Below are 20,684 nucleotides of genomic sequence, written 5' to 3' on the forward strand. Positions count from 1 at the left end.
GGCAAGCCTTTGACGCCAAAAATGTCTTCAGTGAAGAGGCCAAGAGGAAGGGTAAGTGAAAGCCTGAATGAGTGGGAGGAGGAGGGGTTCTTTGGGCTAAAAGGCTAATGGGATTGAATAACCTTCCTTATTACTGGCTGCTGCTGCGGGAGCCGTGCTGCATCGCCATCTTGAGCTTGTTGCTGTTTTCTCGGGTCTTGGTTATTTGTTATAGCCTGTAGGCCTTAAGGTGGCATTTTAGAGAGGGATCCTGAACCCTGCCTCCTTCTCCGTGCTGCAGCCCTGCTGCGAAGCCCTTGATGAGGCACGTATAGAAAAATGTATCCAGTGAAGTGCACTGGATTTGGCCAGAAAATGTCTTTGGAAATTCCTGGTGGCTCTTCTTCATGCTGTAGGCAGAGGCGCATTTACGGGTGAGAACGCAACAGAACTGTTATCTGCTGGGTTTTTCGTGTGTTTGAATAGGAAATTCTTTCCATTCCTCAAAGAGGAAAGGGGGGAGGGGAGGAAAGCAAAAACATGTCTTCCAGCCTGATTAAAAGAGAGGCTGATAATCTGAATATTTCATTTGTAGTGTAAACAATTCTGCGTCGATGAAATGGTGATTGAAAACCTGAAAATGAAGACAAGTTAGATTTTTCTAACTTAGCCGTTGGCCTTATGTTGATCTAAATAAAGGAAATACTGCTTTCTGATCTTATGAAGACGGAGCTGTGTAATTTTATGTTTGGCTTTGTCATTTTTGTCTGTTTTATAGTCTTGATTTTTGTTGGAGCATCTGCTCTGCTTAGCACTGAGTTAAGCTTGTAGAGCTTTAATTTGCTTTCAGGTAACTGTGGTCTTGGTATCTTGGCAAAGGCAAAATACTGATGCTGTTACTTTTGGGAGCTGTTTGCTTTTTCACATCTTATGAGCTTACATTTACTCAAGATGTTGGAGGTGTCTGTCAAACATAAGGGAATGATGGAAAGGTTAAGGATTGGTGTCTTTAACTACAGAGGCGGAAAGAAGGCTGAGAGGTTTTTAGAAAGATATTTTTTAACTGATTTCCAGTACATGGATTGGTTGTTTAAAACCCACAATTGGTGTAGTTGTTCTGAAACCCACGCCATTCTGTGGTATAAACAGGATTCCTTCTTTTTTGTCTGCATGAGATCCTGCCAGTTTAATCTTTCTTAAATGCATATCCAGATCAGAAACATTTGGACTTTCTCTTTCAAAAAATGCTTATATTTTTAAAATGAGGTGATATTTACATTTTGTCTCTTGCTACAGCCTCCTTCTAAGAAGACTGATGGTTCAGGATCATATAGTAAACTGCAGAATACCCAGGTGAGAGCAATGTCTGAAAAGAAGCAGAAGAAAAAGGCAGACTTGGAAAGTAAACAAGAGAAGGCAAATCGCATAATATCTGAAGCGATTGCAAAAGCGAAAGAGAGAGGAGAGAGAAACATTCCCCGAGTAATGAGTCCTGAAAACTTTCCCAGTGTTTCAGCTGAAGGAAAAGAGGAAAAGAAGGGTAGAAAAGTTAAAACCAAACCAAAGGACAAGGAGAGCAAAAAACCGAAAACTGGTTCCTCATCCAAAATTAAAGAGAAAACAAAAATTGGGTAAGTAGATTAAAATGTTGTCTTACTTCTCTTCAGACTGTAAATCCTTGATTAAAATGAAAAGTGCTTACTGATAATGAAATGTTCTCTTCCACTGCCTACACAAAATTCCTTCTGATTAAGTCCATATGTGGACTCTCTCATTCAGGACCAAGAGTGCTCTGTTTTCTGTTGAGATAAAATCATTTTAGAACTCTGCTTTTGAAGGGAATTATTTTTAAATTCATACCCTACAATATTCTATACTTACTTTGAAGCTTAGACAAGAGCAAAATATCTTTCATCTAGTGTTGTAATCAGTTCTGACTTCAAATTAAGTTTATCTGATGCTATAAATGCTGTCTTTATCAATTTTGGCATGTATTTTCAATACAGTATTCATGATAAACTGCATATGCAGAAACAAGAAGCTTAATGAACTTGTTAGCAAGGAATATTCTTAGAGATATCTTTCATATCAAATTAAAGTGCATATTGGAAAATTTGTTTCCTAAGCACTTTGTAGTCTTGTGCTATCGGTTTAATCTGCCCTCTTAAAAATGTTGTAGACTCAGCTGAGTCAAGCTGGGTAGATACCTTGGGATAAGAATCTTTCGAAAGACTTAAAATATTAGAATGCTCTGAGAAGAGGGATTCAGTAGGTTGTGTGTCTTCTGACTCTGGACCTAACCTAGTTCTCATCTGCTTGTACAGGAAAGAGTGTAGTTTCCAATGTAGGTATGTTAGTCAGCACTTAAAATAGAAATCTTAGCTACAGTCTGATTTTTGTTTTTAAATCCATGTTCTCTTTACAGTAACAGAAATATTAGCTGGCATATCTCTCCAAATTTAAATGTCTCATATACATATGTGTGTTCTCAAGTGTATGGAGCAGAACTGAATGTTCTTTTCATCAGCCCATTTCTCTACATCTTTTCTTTCTTTTTTTTTTCCCTCTAGTCATCAGGGCTTTTCTTACGTGTTTGAAGTAAACAAATTCCTTGAGAAGTTATCCTTCAGTAAAAAGGTTACTGCTCTAAACTCGATTTTCTTACCATGTACTTTTGTGGTCTTATTTTCTTTCTCCTCTGGTAATGGGTTGGCATATGAATGCTGCTCATAGAGCTCCTTGGCACACTGTATAGAGCTCTCTTTTCTTTTATCTTCAAAGTTGGATTTTGGATGTGTATTTCCAAAGCTTATTTCACCTTGTGAATTTCTGAATTTACTTAGGTTATATAACAGGAATTTTTTTTTTATCTGTCTAATCAGAAGACAATGTCAGCTTCTTGAGGCTGTATGTGAATTGCCCTTACTGGAATTTGTGTTTGTTCTTCTGGGTAATTAATAAAGCCTGCCAAAAATATCATCCTTATGATATATTACAGACTTTCCATGTTATTTTCCTGGTCTTAATTAGAAAAGTGAAAGAAGCCACTACCGTCAGTGTATACTTCTGCAGTCATTTTTCTGTGTTCATGAAATGCTTAGCTGTGCACAGCAGTTAGGATGGGTTTTCAAAATTACATGAGACAGCATCAGTTGCGAAATAAATATTTCTCAAACTGATTTTAACCATATTTACTTGTATTTGATCCAAACTGTACTGAGCCTGCTAGAAAGACTCCCATTTAATTAAGTATGGTCAACTTCTCATAATTTTTGCATTGAACTGTGAAGATTTGCCTCCCCATTGTTGACCAGTTTAATCAACTAATGCCCCAGTAGTGCTCTGTTAGCCATCACGCTACCAGGTGTTGCTTTAACTATGTGGGGCACATTGCTGAAGATCCTGTTGAATAGCAGTGAATAGTGTTCTAGAGCCATATATTAACATTCTGAAGAATTTCTATGTGTTTTGATTGAGAGCAGTAAATCAAATGCTTTGAGGTATCCACATACTTCATTTTTGTATTGAAACAACTTCATGTGTTGCTACACTGTTAGCACTATTTTATATTATTCATGTATAATATTAAAATTTCAGCTGTTTAGCAAAGAATGTATTGTGGTGGTTTGAACAGCAGCAATTGCAAGAAGGCCTTGATGACTCTTTTTTTTAAACAGGAGTCTTAGCAAACTCTTTTGTATGCAGATGTAACTATTGATCTTATGTAAGAAGACTATTTGGTATGGACTGGGTATACTTGTCTTTTCAAGGCAGTTAAAAAAATTGTGTGAGTAATAAAATTAAATCTGATAACTAATAAGGGCATTAGGAGCCTAAACAACTATTCTATTAAAATAAATTCTTAATCTGATCACATCTTGGAAATTACTATGTCAAAATGTGTGGGTTGCTACATTGTTCTTTGTTTTTTGGTTTGTTTGTTTTTTTTTTGCCCCTTAAAATGAAACAAACTCTGGATGAGTTTTGGAAGAAAATTTTACCAGGTTGAAGTAATAAATTTAAAATACAAGTGCTATTTTGGGCTAGAAGGGGAAGGAAGGACCTCAACTCTATGAAAACTTCTGATTTTTCTCTTGGAGATAAGGATTTTTAAGATGTGTTTAAAGTGGGAATTACTTTTCTACTCAAAGAGAGAAGCTTTAAAAAAAGAAACAGTTATATAAATGACATTGCTTGCATTTAAGCAGGAAAAAAATCACCAATGTAGGGGTTAGAAAGAACCTCTGGAGATTGTCATTCATCCTCTCTGTGGATGCAGATTTGCCTAGATCAGGCTGCTCGGGAACATGTCCAGGCAGGTTTTGAAAGTCTCCCTAGAAGAAGACTCAACAACCTCTCTGGGCAACCTGTTCCAGTGCTCTGTCACCCTCAAAGAAAAAAAATTTCTCCTTAAGTTCAAGTGAAACCTTGTGTGTTATAGTTTGTACCTGTTGCTTTTTGTCCTGTCACTGGCCACCACTGAGAAGAGCCCAGCCCCACCCTCATGACCTCCACTATTTAGGCATTTATATGTATTGGTAAGATCCCCTGTCAGTTTTCTCCTCATGGTGCTGAGGAGTCCTAGGTCTCTCAGCCTCTCCTCATAAGAGAGATGTTCCACTCCCCTAATCATCCTTGTGACCCTCTGTTGAACTCTACCCAGTAGTTCCTGTCCCTCTTGAACTGAGGGGCCCAGAACTGGACACTACTCTAGGTGTGGCCTCACCAGGGCATAGTAGAGCTGAGGAGAGCTGCCTTCAACTCACTGGCCACGCTCTTTTTAATGCACTCCAACGAAGAAAAGCTGAAAAAAGTTAAAAGTCTGCCTTTACTTTTAGAAGGAGTTCCACTGTGATGTGTCCATCCCAGAGGAGTATCCTTCCAGTTGTTTTTCCTACCGCAAACGTGTAACTGGCAATAACTGAAATATGCTGATTCAGTTTGGATTCTTAAAGAGTCAGGCTGGTGCTCGGGGTGGCATGGACTTGTGTGTTTGAGAAGATCTGAAGTCAGACAGATACTTCAGGTGACTCCTGTTTGATTTGGAGGCTAATAAAGTGCAGAAAGAGTAGAAGCTACTAAGAAATACATTGGGGTTTGATTGGTTTTGGGGAAGAGTTTGGAGAATGGTTTTAATCTGATCTTTCACATCTCTGCCAGCACCAAAAGTAGCTTGTCCAGTCGGAACACAATTGTACCTTCTTTAGTCTGGCACTCAAACAGCAAACTCTTACTTAGATTGTGATTATAAACTTTGCTGGGATCTTAGAAGGGTCCTATCTCTCTAGCATATCCTGTTCAGCACATCCTCTATTGCTCTTGAGAAGCATATGTGGAGTTACTGTTGTCCATCTGTGAAAATTACATCCTCTGCATTGCTGATGTGATAGAGCTGGAACACATGGTTGCTGAAGAGACCTAGTAGCCATCAGTAAAAAGAGAAAACAATAGGTGTGCTTCTAACTGTAATACAATATAGCTTTTACTGAAATTGAGTAACCCTGATCTGGGATCAAGATTAGTTTTAACTACTGTGTTTTGGTTTAGAGTGGTGAGAGGATAGGAGGATGATGGTGATTTTAAAGCATTTTTTTCTTTTTTTTTTTCCCCTGCTAATTAAAAATAATTGGTATATACTAGTTATTAGAAATAATTGGTATGTATGAGGGCCTCATATTAACTGTTAACATTTCCCTTAGTTGTTCCTCTGAAATCTACATGTTCAAAAAAAACTAATGGGATGATTTATCTTTGCTAGTTATAAATTACTAGCAGCAGTTATTTTTTCTAGGCAGGCTGTTATTTCTATATAAAGGTGGGGATTAAGATTTTTTTAATCCTCTGACATATTGAAGTCAAAGAAATGCCTGTTCATTTCATTCAAATAGTTTAGAACTGGGTTAAGTTGCAGTGCCACAAGCATTTGTGAAGATGACTGAATTCCTCTATTACCAAGAGCATTGTCAGTGTATGACAGAAGTCATTAGAAGAATGCATGTATAATATATTTAGTTTTGCCAAATTAAGTACCTAGTTTATACGTTTTTTACTCATCAAGTTAACTCCTTATATATAACTTCACAATTTTTCTGAGGACAACAGAACCAGTTTTCATATCCTGGTTATTTACCGAGGCACATTGATATTTAGGAATCTATTTAAACCCTTAATATTTTTGCATAGAACTTGTTTCCATTTATAAGTGTTTTTTTTTTTCCTAACTGATTATAATTCTACTTCTTCCATTTAAGGTGATGAATATTTAAACTAAAAAGTCTGTGTGCCACTTGATATGAAGGACAGAAGAATTACGAATTTGTGAACATTCTGTTGTTCAAAAAAGTGGATTGGCATTTATGTTTTATAACTCTCACTGTATTCCCACCTACTCAAACATAAAATTAAATATCATGGCCCTGATAAAAAGCAGCAGCTCTGCATTGGTGATGTAAAAGACAATATCAGTAGACTACTTCTAGGAAAAAAAAATTTCTTTGACTAGTTTAAATAAATACTCCAAATCCTAATAATTCAGTTTACAAAAGTTTAATTCAGGGCTATAAGTCCTTAAGTTCAAAACTGTCTTCTTTTATCGGAAATGACTGTGTTGTTTCAAGTGCTAAAAGAACAATAGTGATTTAATGTTTTTGTTTGTTTGTTGGTTTTAATTAACCATTTAATTATGTAGTAATAAAACCAGCAAGTTCTGTGCGAACCTGTTCACTGTTCAAATGAGTAAATATCTTCATTGTTGTGAAGTAGATCTCATTGCTTACAAGACAGAGCATTTTTAGGACCCAAGACCCTGACAGAAAATCTTTATATGATCACTTACTGATATAATACTGTTAAGATGGTTTGAAACCTTTGTAAACTCAGCAAAAGGAGATACAGAGAAGGGGTGTAGAAAGGAAGTGATTCACCTGTTAGGCTGTTTGTGTGTTGTTAAAGTTTCATATACAGGGCTCAAAGCATATTTTCATTGAGTTGTATTTCATAGAAGTCAAGCATATGTTGGCTAGGAGATTTGGACTCAAAAAGATGCTCAGTGAATTTGTTCGGTTAGATCATAAACTTATTCTGTCATGATTAGAAATGACAGACATTCGAAACGTCATCATCTTTCTGGGATGTCTTTGCATGAGCTGAGTTGTACGTTCTTGGTGAAGTTTTCTCTGCTCCTAGATTCTAGTAAATTGGGTCTGAGTGACATAATCGTAAATTTCTATGGCAAAATAAATGAATCCGAGCATGGTCTTACCAAACACATAACTGAAGACTTGTTTGTTCTCTTGCATTATTACTCTAATATTGTATGAGCTTGAAATGGCTGCTGGTTTGAATAAAACTATAGGAGTGCTTTAAAAAAATCTGTGCACAATCCGAAAGTTACTAAGTCAAAATACAACTTCCTCATGTTCACTGTTTGGAAAGCTTTGAAAACTATTCTTTATCATTTTAAAGCTGTTTAAAGTGCTGATAACTCTTCTGTCACATTCTCTGTTATCAAGCAGAAAGGGAATGGAGCAGAATCTTGTTGGTTCTTAATTTATAAGAAAAGTTGCAACGCTCTTCAAATAGTGGTTCCCGGTGGCCTTGCTTAAAGCCTTTTGTGGATCTAAATCACATTAGAAGTCTTCTGCTAAGGATCAGAAGTAATAATAGCTTGTGAAATGGCTTCTCTTTAAACTTTTCCAAGGGCTTAAGTTTCTTGATATCTTCACTTTAGCTTGAGATTATAGAAGGGAATATATGTTGAGGAAACCTACATTAATTGCAGTATTTGTATGTAATATGATCCATTAAAAATTTTAAAAGGCAAAAGAAGGTGAAATTCCAATGGGGTCTAGAGATATTTTGTGTTCTGTCTCTACAGCATGCTTATTCCTTCTCATAGAAACAGAATAGATAGTTTCTGTTCAGAACAGTTTTTGGGGTGTGAAAAGGAATTTTAGCCCAAGATCTTTATACTTTCATGCAGAAATTTATAAACTGGCAAGAGAACTTGCCCTCTCCATGAAAAATTTTCACAGAACTGATAAAGTTTACAAGCATCTGAAAGTCATTGTTTTCACATCGCAGATTTATAAATAATTTTTTGGCCAAAATATGAGCAGATTGCATTTTAACTAATGGAAATGCATGACTTTAGCACCACACTGTCATTCAGCTGTTTTTGATAGTGAGGAGCATTGTGATTTTGGGCACTAGATCACTGAGAAGTTAAACTGTGCATTTATTCCTCTCATTGGCACAACATCCCTGTAGAACAGGAAACACTCTGATCTGCAACATGAAGAAAAGGTGTCAAAATTTCAAGGATATTCTTTTAAAGAGAAGTACTGGAGTAGGGAAAGCAAGAGGATAAGACAGAGAGATGGAATATTATGTGTAAGATGGCAGTGCAGAGCAAGAGGTGAACACAAGGGGGAACTACAGAGAATGAGAGGAAAAAATGTCCAAGGAAAGGTGTAGCTAGAACAGTCTAAAGAAGTCACATTGGACAGCTACCTGAGAATCTGACAGTTTAAAAAAAAAATAATCTAATCAGAGATGGAAAAATGGGGAGGAAAACTCTAGCTACTCTTGAAGGTAGTTGAAAAACCAGAGAGTTCATTGTTGAAATTATTTCCTGTAATTAGGAAATGTTTTCTAAATAATAATGAAACTGGGAACACCAAATGTAAAACAAGGACTTGAGGACCAGAATTTACTTCTGAACAAAACAGCTATGAACAAGTAGGATTTGTGATCATGCTTATTGCAGCTTAATTTAAACATGCATTCACTAGTGCCATTCACTTAATATTAGAAGTATAAAAATATGAGCATGGAAAATGTTTGAGTTTGTTTGGGGTTTTTTAACCTTTCCACTGGACATATCTAGTGGTTCAATATTTAAAAACGATGGAAATGCTCATTGCTTTGCAAAATATACCGGTAATCTTTTGTAAGCCTTGTTGCTCAAGCCACTCATTGCATGTGGTAATTGAAGGTTTAGTTTGTGTCTGGACTGTTTGGACATAGTAAATATGTGCTAGTTCTCTTACTGGAAGAATAGCAGAGAGAAGCACATGGTGTACAGTTGTTTCAACCACTGCCTCCTCTCATCAGCAGCTTTTCAGGTTGCAAATATATTTTTGATTCTATGTTGATATAAAATAATTTGTATTGTCAGTACTAAGACTGAATTGTTATTTGATTTGTTCTGTACAACTGCAGAAGAGACTTTTATGCTGGAACAGTTACCTCATTTTCTGATACACTGATAATTAGACACTATATAAAATACGTATTTTAGGACAACTTCTTATCTGTGATTTTTATTGGATAGTGTGCCATAATTTTGCAATTATGCTACTGAAAATATATTTGAAGATAAGTATTTGGCGTATGTCAAATATGGGAAAATAAATATTTTGACACCCTTTAGTTAAATCAGATGAATTGGGTTCTTTATTTTTTTGCAGCATAACCTTTAAATCTGAACAAAGAAATAATTGGTACTTTTTCATTAGAATTTAACTGATTTATTCAGCACAATGTTGGCTCTTAACATTCTGAGAGGTTCTCAGATTCTTATAGAGAAAACTGTTGGGGTTTTGAATACAGGTTCTCTTACTTATGTTTTTAAAGGGCAAAAAAATTCATGCAATTACCTTGCTTTTACCATTAAATGACTTATTTAAACATAAAAGTTTTGCATGTCGGATACCTTTTAATGGCTTTAGACTTTGTCCATAGCTAATTTTTGGAGTGAAAATAAGAGAAGATGTATTTGCAGTGATAAATTGTTCATAATAAAGTACTTGCTTGTACTTGTCATCATCTGCAAGTGGTATTTATGCTTTGTCTAGTTTGTCATAAATGTTATATTTAGCATCTCTCTCACATCTCTACAGGTAAAGTATGATACAGAGAAGTTTGTGATAGTGAAGTAACTGCTTGCCTGTAGTGCTGTCAGTACTAGAAAAGACTGTCTACTGCGAAGTTGCAGCTTTCTGGTTGGAGAAATATTTTTCGTTATTGTGAGCGTGGTGCTTTCTGAGGAATTGCTAGTGGATGTGTTATTGTAATCTTGAAGTTCTTCAAGTAGACTAGTATATGACATTCAATTAGATATTGCTGCTTTTTCCTAACAGAAAGCTAATCATCACGCTGGGTAAGAAGCAGAAAAGAAAAAATGAATCTTCAGATGAATTGTCTGATGCTAAGCAAACTCCACAGCGGCCACTGAAAGATGAAGACTCACAGGTAAGGAAGTCAGAATTTTTCGATTTAAAACTTGGATATGTTGTTAGTTCTGCAGGTCTTTCCCTGCCCCCTCCCCAAAAGGTTAATCCTTTTGATGCACTGACTGTTCCGTTCTCACTGCTGTCTGTCATACCTAAAACCTTAAACATTATCAGCTACATTTCCCAGTTTAAAATCAGGAAGTCCAACAGTTTAGAGTCCCTGTTTTCTGTAATGGAATATCAATACTCTAATTGTATTTTTTTTTAATTTCAGTGCAGAAGTCAGAGTTGAGGATACAAATACTCATCTATTGAGCTGGCAGTTAGAATTCCCCCTTACTTTGGCTGACTCTGGGGGGGAAAAAAAGAGATTGCCTTATAGAAGGGACATTTATCAGTGAAACTTGCTCTTCAAGAACATTTAAAAGGCTTATTTCGAAATGTACTGTTTGTTCTCAGCTTTGATTCTGTGGAAATGGATAGAATCAGATTCTTGGAGTTGTTGGATCTCAAGGCAGCAGTCACCAATGTGCTGATACGTGCTAGCTGCTTGTGGAATACTTGTGAAGGAAGTGCCAGATCGAGAATTCAAGTGATGGAGTATTCCTTTGAGCAATATCTCCCTTGTAGATTGCTTTCTGCAATTTTTCCCATGTATTTCCTTGGAATGATAGTAGCATAGCTAATTACTTCCAGAACTTATGCACAATGAAGTACGAAACATTTCTAAGAGATAATATCCTCTTTATGTGTATGTTACTAACAGAATTGTAAATTTTTTGCTTCAGGGCAAACTGCATTAAAAAGGTTATATGCTGGAACTGCACAGGTTTTTATCCTGTGGCAATTTCATCCACAGAGATGAAATCACTATTCAGAATAAGGTGGTGTTTGAATGAAAGTTAATTGCATTATTTGATGACAATGTTAAAAAACAGTTATGAGATTCTGCATTGACATTTAGTATTTCACAGATCTTAATTCTAATTCTGGGGAGAAAAAAAATGATCAGAAGCCATTTCCCAGAATGACTTTATTAAACTTAAGTGATAGCTTGTCTTACGTAAAAGTTACTCGGAAGGGACCATGAAATTGTTTATCAGGATATTTGTTGTGGTGTAGGAACTTCATTTAGTACACGGAAGGAGGTGAAAGCAGCTTTGGTGGTTCTCAAGTACTGTAACATATGAATAGTATTCTTTGATCAGATAGTTATAAATTTGTAAAGCAAGAAATAATAAGGAATACTAAAGATCATTTCTTTTTGGGTAGGGTTTTGGATATTTGATTTTTAGCACCACAAGGATCATACTGAGTTCTACTGTGTATAGGGAGTATCGTCAAGTCACATGATCCTGGTGTGGAGGGAACAAAGGGTAGAGATAGAGTGACATGGGATAAAAAAAATTATCCTGCAGAATGCTACACTAGTGCCCCATTTATCTTCCAAGGAGTTTGGGAGAAATGTAACACGAAAGACAGAAGTTGCTTTACTGCGTTAATTCATTCTCTGTTTCAGTTTTAGAACATTTTAATGATTTGCTTATTTTGTTATAAACAGCTGTCTATTTCTAAGCTGGGGGGGGGGGCAATTCGAGGTCTTTTTTTCCACCCAATTAATTTTGTATGCTTAGTTTTACAGTGAGTGTCTTGCTTAAATACCTTGATTTATTTCTTGGAAAAATGTGTGGTGCTGCTTTATTTTGGGTCTTAGAGCATTTGTTTTTGCCAGGCTTCTCAGCTCAGAAAAATACAGTTTGTTTTCAGACAGCTCAGGTTACATTGGAGAACGTAGATCTGTTAGCTGAAAATGCCAGTTAATGCCTCATTAGGCTTTGAAAAAATTCAACAAGTACTTAATGAGTAAAACTCGAACCTCGTTCTTAATCCTTTTTTTCCTAATTCATATGTTATTTTGTACTGTTCCTACTAGGTGGATTTTTTTTTTAAAAAGAAAAAAACCAAAACACAACCCCCAGCTCTACTTCTGTTAGCAAACTATTTTTAGCTGTCACGTGACATTTTGTCACATTAATGCGTCTGTTTAAATCTGAAGTTTCTCTTCATGTTAACACCTCGTCCCTCACATGCAGTTTCTGTGCTGCAGTCTTAATGTTACTTGGTATCTGCTCTGCAGAGGCCAGTATGACCACAGATTGTGAGTTTTGTGTTACTCATAACTTGTTCTTCTCCTGATTACTACAGTGTGTTGCAACCAGCAGTGGCATTCTATCAAATGTTGGCCTTCAGTTTTAGATATAGCTGAAGTGTTGCTTAGAGTGTCCCAAAACTCGGAATTCATGTCAGAGAAGTATTTCGTAAAATCTCTGTTTTTATTCTCTTGCACACAGAAGAGAAGATCGAATCGTCAAGTTAAAAGGAGAAAATATGCTGAAGAAGGAGAAGGAAAACAATCAGAGGAAGAAGCTAAAGTTTCTGTGAAAATCAAGAAGAATTCTGCTCCTTTACCTGCTGAACAGCCTTTACAGTTATTTGTGGTAAGTAAAAGCTGCACTATTCTCTAGTGGGAACTTCCCATTTGTTTCAAGTAGTCCAATGAATTAAGCTCATAACTTGGAAGTAACAAATTATCATTACTAAGTCATGGTTTATTTAGTTGTTGTAATCTTGGTGGGATCTTGAAAACTGGAAGGAATGGCTTTTTACTGCTTGGTCATATTTTTTTTTTCTATTGTATTCATTGACTTAATTGGAGGTAAGGATAAGACTAATGGATTGATGTATCACAAAGAATGTGTTGTGCTGTGTAGGTGTATGATGTAGCTGTATGCTGGTATTATCATGACTCTTAGAAGTATAGAATTGAGGCTGTGGGGATCTGTGCTTTCCCCGCTTCAGATTTACACTTCACTGTTTTACTTGTACCAGCTCTGGACCTCAAGCTTACTGTTGAGCCATCCTAAGTGTGGCAGGAAATTCATGAAAAGAATGTTCACGGAGGTGTTTGAAGGAGTGACAGGTTGTAAGGGAAGAAGATAGTAATATTTGGAACAAATTAGACAAGAGGAAAGGTGACTTTTTATTAGCATCAGACTTGAAAGTTTGGCTCTTTATCTCTGGAACCACAGCTTCAGTCTTGGCAGAGCTAAGTCATCCCGTGTCTATGTCACTCGTAAGCCCTGTTGGAATTCCCAGGCACAACCTCATCTGCCTGATTCCACAGCATGTGTGTTATCTACATTCAGAGTTCATTTGTTGAGTTTGTCACATTAGTTAGGTTTTATTTATTACCCTTTTATTAAGACCTCGCTACCAGAATTCTTGCTTCTCCGTATCTGTAAATGAAATTCTGAGTATCCATTGCATCAGTTCATCTTAATAGGGCGTTCAGAGTGAGTCTGTCTGGAAAGTATCAGCATCACCATTGTTTGCACTATTAGTGTTTGGCAGGTGAGCATTGTTCCTGATGCTCTTCGGAAGTGCCAGACTTACTGTATTTCAGCTTGTATTTCTCTTTAAATACAGATTTGGATTTTAAGTGTCAACCCCAGACTGTTAAAAAGAATGCTACAGGTAGAGGTCAAATGTGTCATCTTTTAACAAGCCGCTTGTGTTTGAAAGTTTTATGCCTGATCAGTTTGAAGAGGTGGCATTTACTGCCTTGCTTTCCTGCTTTTACAGGAAAATCCAAGCGAAGAAGATGCAGCAATTGTAGACAAAATCTTATCCTCCAGGATAATAAAAAAAGAAGTAAGTGATTGTCATGGGATAAAATTGCTTATTTGGAAAGGAGGTTTGTTTCTGTCATTTTACATTTCCCTTGAATTTCCTTTCCTAGATATCTGCTGGAATGACAGTAGAAATAGAAGAGTTCTTTGTAAAATACAAGAACTAGTAAGTATTAAAAAGTTGTTGCATTGGAGGTGTTGACTGAAATTAAGTACCGTGTTTTGTGCTGTAGTTTTATATTGTTTGAATATTACTCATAACTAGATTTTGTCATCAGGGCCTACATGGTTGAAGCTATTTTTAATTTCGTTAATTTACATCAGAGCTATCTTGTGAACCTAGATTAGATTTACAGTGCCGTACTCTTAGGAGAGGTTGTTGTAGGAGTTGGTCTTAACTGTTTAAATAGAAAAAGATTTCTAGTAATAGAAATTATTTTACATCAGAAGCAGGAAATAAAAAAGGGAATCAAACTGAATTTTTTCCCATGTTTTTCTATTTTAAATTTCATATATTCCTGTCACTACTCAGTTCTTGATGCTGAAAATTTAAGCATATTTTTAGTTTCACATATGTGAGAAATTTTGCTAGATTCGTGCAAGTAAGTTCCATTTTCTTTATGCAATTTTTTTCTGAGACTCTGGATTTCCATCTTTCTGGAGACTATTTAGCTCTTGTTTCCTGAAAGGGTGAAGTCCATCTGTCAATGTGGGAATGAGAAGTAGCCAGCAGTAGCTCTTCTTTGTTTCTAACATGTCTTTAGAAAGCTTAAAATGTGATGAAAATACATTATAGAGGGGGTGTGAGGAAGAAATAATATGTACTTCTGTGAAACCCAAGTAACTGCAGAAAGGCTCAAGTGGGGTGCAGTGAGATGATGTAGGTACTAGTACTCAAGCATCCTTCTTCCTTTATTACTTTCTGCTTCTCTCCCAACCCAATCTGATGACGTGATTTTATTATTTTTTTTTGTCTTGGGCTCTTATTCTTCTCATTGATCTTTTAATGGGCTCAGCTCTGCAGTTCCGCAGTACTCACATGAAGTATATGAAAGCTAAATTTCATGTATTAAATACTTTATATGTCTCAATACTTTCTGATGCTCTTTAATTTGAAATTCTGGTTTATAAAATACATGAACTGCGTACTGAAAAAAGATGGTAAGCTTTTGCTTTCACTAATATGTTAATTTCAACTGTGTAATTTTAGCTCTTATCTCCACTGTGAGTGGGCCACAGAACAACAGCTTTTAAAGGATAAAAGAATTCAGCAGAAAATAAAACGATTCAAACTAAGGCAAGCACAAAGAGCTCACTTTTTTGCAGATGTGAGTATGAAATACACAAATAATCTGCCTTTTTTTTCCTTGTAAAATTGTGATTGATAGGTTGATTTTTAAGTACAACAGCTGTAAAAACAGTAAAAGATCAGCCGTTGTGGTTGGATTTTTTGATTGCAGGAGGTTAGTTTAAAATGATTTTAAGAGAAAGTCTTTGGGGGTCACTGAACTAACTTGACTTATATTGTTTGAGTAACTACCTAAAAGTGGTGAGAAGGGAAAAGTTACGTTAGTATGGCTAGTTTCTCTACTATAGGACTTTTCCCAAGACAGCACTTCATCCCTAAATGACTCCATTTGCTATTCTAATGTCAGATCTCTCTTCAGTGGCAGTTGCCAAAAAAAGGAGGAGGAGGGGGTTGGAATTTTAAGTTGTATGCAAAAGCTTCGAGTAGTTTCCAACTGCTAAATTCATTTTGTGTATAATGAGACCAAGTATTAACATATACAGGAGTTTTTTGTCTCTCTACTGATTTTATTAATCTTGCATTGCAGATGGAAGAAGAACCTTTTAATCCTGACTATGTGGAAGTAGACCGGGTATTAGAAGTATCTCTTTGTGAAGATAAGGACACTGGTGAGGTAAATACATCTCAAAGGAAGTTAAGAAGATACATCTCCAAATAGTGTTTGAAGATTGTAATTTTAACAGATGTCAGAATAACACTTTAATGATCTTAAGCTTCAATATTTTTTGTGACGCACTAGAAGCTTGCATTTTCTATGTTACCTGTGTATTTTGAAATAGAAATCAGATTTCAATGGTTTAATACCATTAATAGGTCATAGTAGACCAAGCTCAGGTATTTACTGACATAGTAAGGTTTGATAATTGCCTTGTGAGTTCTGACAAAAGGCTGATCCCATATTCTGTCTTGTCTCTCTGGCAGTGACAAAGTGTGACTGCACTGAAGCAGTGCAGTGGTGGTTCCCTCCTCCTCTCCAACTCTGTCTTTAGACTTAAAGCGAACAGTGATTGAGAAGTGTTTTGATAGCCAGCAGTCAGTGGACCTTTCCGACTGTATTTATCAAAACTTTCACTTAAAGTACCTGTTCTGGCAAGCTGTTACAAAACTAAACCATGAGATTAGAAAATTAAAAAATGAAAACAGAAAAGCAGATTAAGCAAGTAAGTTGCCAAAATTCAGAGAAGGTGTGAAGCAAGCAGAGAACAAGGACAGGCAAAGTTGTAGATTAAGGCTATTGGAGTAGCTATGGTACTTATTCTTGTCTTTTGGGTAGCAAAGTGTGCTTCCTAGTTATTTCTGCATTAATCTCTCTAAAGCAGGGCTGAGAGTTAACATTTCTTTTGACTGAATGCAGCAACTCTGTTATTTTACTTCTAGAAAATACTGTGTTGTTATCTTAAGATTTTTACCCCAACTTCTTGAAACGTGATTTTTTTTTAAAATAATTTTTTTAAAATAATTATTTACTGAATCAAAATAAAACAGTCTGATTTGGTTCCATCTCTGTGACTTCTTCTAAATTTTTATGTATGTTCCCCAACAGATCTGTAAGGCTTTTTGTTTTGTTGAAAAGACCTGCTTTAGGAACTTTGTCAAGCCCTATGGTTTAGACTTAGCCTGATTTGGAGAGTAGAGGAAATGTTCTGGGTAGCATCTTTGTTAGTTAATTCCTCCCCCACAGCCCACACATGTGGTGTTCCACAAACATCACAAATGTATTGCTCCATTTTTCCAAACATCAAGATTTACTTGTGGGTAAATGGGGTTGAGATGTATTCCAGGGGTGTACAAGTGGCAGAGTATTAGAAGCCAAGGACAAGTAGGTACCTAACAAGACTCTAAACAGAACATTTTATGAAGTAACAGAAACATGCATTTGTTTCCATTTCTCATGTAAGCTAGCTAGGCAAAAAGAGTAAGGCGTATTAACAGTCTGTATACTAAATTAAAAGCTGATAACATTCAGAATTTTCTTCTGCAGCCTGTTATTTACTATTTAGTAAAATGGTGTTCGTTGCCGTATGAAGACAGTACGTGGGAGCTGAAAGAAGATGTAGATCAAGCAAAAATAGAAGAATTTGAACAATTGCAAGCATCCAGGCCTGACTCAAGGAGATTGGTAAAATTTTATCTGATTTACTTGTCTATCTTAGTAAATTTGATTTGGTTTTCCTAACTTTAAACTTTTGTATAAATACATGAGGGCTATTGACATTTTGTGTAAAGGATCTGTGTGCCTTGTTATGCAGGAATAGTATTTTCAGGCAGGCATGGATAAATATTCTCATCTTTTTGTTACTCTGTTAAAAAAGTAAAACATGTGTTCAGGGAAAAATAGGAAGTGCTATAACTTTCTGACCTTTCTGAGCCACACATTGATACTGACCAGCACAGGATCTAAGCACCATTAAGAGGAGAAAAGATAAAGGAAATATAAACATCCTTCTATGGAGAACAGAGTTAAGTCTTGCTTCAGCACTGAAGGAAATTGGCAAATGAGATCTGTCAAACAGATGCCATAATTACTTCCTGCTTTTATTTTTCTTCTCATCATAAAGAGCTAGCTGAAAGGAAGAAAAATATGTGTAATAAGGAAATCTTTGAATTACCCATCTTCTGTCTTGTAGTGAAGGAGAAAACAAACCAGTTCTATTTAAAGTTCTGTATGTCGTTGTCAGAGTAAGATGTGGCCTACGTGGTGTAGTACAGCACTTGTTCTAACTTACTTACTTTGTGTAACTGAATATGCACAGTGTTCTGGTTTGTAGGCTTTGGATTTTACTTTAATGTTATTTCTATCTGTAGGTAATGACAAAAGCCATGATTAATGTCTTCATATTATATTTCATTAATGTTTCTATATTTTTTTTCTTAACTAATTTTTTTAATCCTGTATTTTTGACATACGAGAAGAAGGGCTTTTGTGCCTCTCTGTTGCCTTATTTGGCTATGATAGAAAAAGATGATTAAAGCACAACTGTACAACTGACAGTCATCTTAGCATTAGCAACAAGTATTTTTCAGTTTCAGGCCCCAGCAAGTACAAGAAAGTATTTGCTGACGGCAGCCCTGCACGCAGGAGCGTGGTGGCCCCGGGTGCGGGGGAGTGGACAGATGGTTGTGTGTGGGTGAGGGGAAGAAGCCACAGCTGCTGGGGAGGGCCAGCTACTGCTGCTGAGAGACCTGGTGTCAGGTGATGCTGACGTTGGCAACTGAGAGATATAAAATTCAAATCTAAAATTCAGAGCTGCCAGATAAGGCCACATGAGTCTAGAGTGAATGCAAGCTTTTATAAATACTGAGAAAGAGGGGGGAGGAAATGCAGCTGATCAGAAAATCTCTTACTAAAAATATTTTGCTTGAATGCACGAGTTCGTTCACATTGGGATGCAGAAGCTTTACAAAGAGAGTGTTTTCTGCTGGAATCCTAGTTCACATCAGTCAAACTTGACGATTTCTCTGCTGAGTTGCCTGCTAAGATAATGGCCATCCTTTTGAAGCTCCAGGCTTGGAAGCTATAGGGGATATGTGGGTATTTGTATAGGCAGCCCTTGGCTTTCTTTTAGCTTGTGAGGGACATGAAGATGTCTTGGTACTGTTCCAGTCTGGTTGGTCATGTCCTTCGTAGCGTGATGCTGCCTGTGCTGATCCTGTGTTTCACCTGATGGCTTGGTGAGAGCAGTTCTGGAGACTAAACTGCTCGCAAGTCTGTTTTGTTGTGTTGGGTTTTGTTTTCATTTGCAGCCCTGGTGTTGGCTTCATGAGCTAAATAACTGAGACGGAGCCATCAGCAGTGACCAGGAATCAGTGCTGAAAGAAAAGGGCAAGACTGCAGGAACTCCATGTAGATGATTCGGATGGCTTCAGGAGGGATAGTGTCAATATCTACAATTACTCAGACTTGGGGGATTTTGGTGGTCTCAAATAGTCAGATGACTCTGGTTGTGGGACAGCTGTTCATAGAGCTTTCAAAAGGAAACTTCTAAGCTTCTTGTATAAATGAATTTAGTGTTTCAGATTACCAGTGCCAAGATACAGGTGTGCTTAGTTTTAGAAATAAGTTGCTTGATATTATTATATTTTTTTAAATTTAAATTTAATTTACATTTAATTTAAGAAACCTTAATTTACATAGAGTAAAAAATACAAATCTCAGGTTTCTGTGGACTAATAATTAGTAAGCAAATTTAACAGTGGCACTTTCCCAGTTTTAAGGTTGAATAATTACATTTTAAATCTGAAATACTCAGGAAACAGTGGATTAAAAACGTCTGGGAAAAATGAACCTTCTACCAACTTGCACATGTATTGATCTTTCCCTTAAAGGACCGACCACCTCCAAACTCCTGGAAGAAGATAGAACAGTCCAGGGAATATAAAAATGGCAATCAGCTCAGGGAATATCAACTGGAAGGACTTAACTGGCTTCTGTTCAACTGGTACAATAGGTATATGCATGGAATGTTTTTTAACATAAATTTTAAACCACATGGAATGAATCATCCCCAATAACAGTGAACACAGTTTTAACTACACTTCTCTGCTTATAGCTAAAATAGTGTAACTGGAAAAAAAAATATTTCTCTTCTTTGAATGTATGAGTATGTTTTTATAAACAAGAATGAAAAAATCCCCCAAGTCTTAAACGAATACATCTTACTGAAAATGAATTTTCAGTATCTACGAGGAAATTGATCAAAAACCAACTTCCAGTAAAGTATAAGGTCTTAGAATTTTTGGGAAACACTCATATCTGTCAAAATTATTTCTAGAATGAATGTATGTGTACACAGCGTTAGTGAACAAAAATTAGCCTACGATGTATTAAAGGGTATATAATCATTTATAAGTTCTTTTCCAAAGTTGATATATTTTCTCTGTATCTAAGTGTGATTTCTGGTCATGAGTCTTCCTGCTTGCTTTACTACCAAAGTAACAGTTGCTTTTTCTTTATAGAGATCATGTCAGTGAGCATACCATTTTACCATATGATTTCATGATCTGCAAAAGAAAATCTTGGTTTATTTCTCAGTCAGGCACTAAGTAGCTGTGTAAGCATCTGGCTGGAATGTATAGCTGAGGGTGAGCACTTAGTGGTACTTCATCCAGTAATTTGGTTATATGCATCTGCCTCAGTTCTGGCAACAGGAGGAGGAATTTGTCAATGATGTGCTCCAATGTGAGCATAGCTGGTATGCTTCCTATCTATCGTTAATTTCTATCAGTTTCGTTGAGGTGACTGTATATGTAGGAAATCTGATTAATTATAATTCCTTTAAATAGGGCAGATGTAGTCCCAAAAGAATATGTTTTTGGCATATTTTCCCAGGAGAACCTCATGGAACGTTCCATTCTTAGGTTCTGCTGGTGACTGAAAGCTTCTTTTGTGTACTGAGTTCATGCCTTCAACATATATAAATTCAAAGTTTAAATGGAAACATAAACTCATACATACAACATAAATCCAAAGTT

At 36.3% G+C, this 20,684-nt stretch overlaps 1 protein-coding gene across 5 annotated transcripts in view; it reads left to right on the forward strand.

Moving 5' to 3' along the window:
• The window catches only part of CHD9 (chromodomain helicase DNA binding protein 9), an 80,692-nt gene that overhangs the window by 31,598 nt on the left and 28,410 nt on the right, over positions 1-20,684 (forward strand). For 3 of the 5 annotated variants that reach the window (XM_054389710.1, XM_054389711.1, XM_054389712.1), the window contains 9 exons: positions 1,276-1,610; positions 10,122-10,233; positions 12,566-12,712; positions 13,857-13,925; positions 14,014-14,069; positions 15,114-15,231; positions 15,739-15,825; positions 17,194-17,331; positions 19,539-19,660. In XM_054389710.1, the coding sequence (XP_054245685.1) occupies positions 1,276-1,610; positions 10,122-10,233; positions 12,566-12,712; positions 13,857-13,925; positions 14,014-14,069; positions 15,114-15,231; positions 15,739-15,825; positions 17,194-17,331; positions 19,539-19,660 (1,184 nt within the window). Of the gene's footprint in view, positions 1-21; positions 52-1,275; positions 1,611-10,121; positions 10,234-12,565; positions 12,713-13,856; positions 13,926-14,013; positions 14,070-15,113; positions 15,232-15,738; positions 15,826-17,193; positions 17,332-19,538; positions 19,661-20,684 lie in introns of those variants that run through there. The other 2 variants (XM_054389713.1, XM_054389714.1) reach the window with 1 other exon arrangement.

Source organism: Indicator indicator, chromosome 19, assembly GCF_027791375.1.
Source record: "Indicator indicator isolate 239-I01 chromosome 19, UM_Iind_1.1, whole genome shotgun sequence".
Classification (NCBI taxonomy): Eukaryota; Metazoa; Chordata; class Aves; order Piciformes; family Indicatoridae; genus Indicator; species Indicator indicator.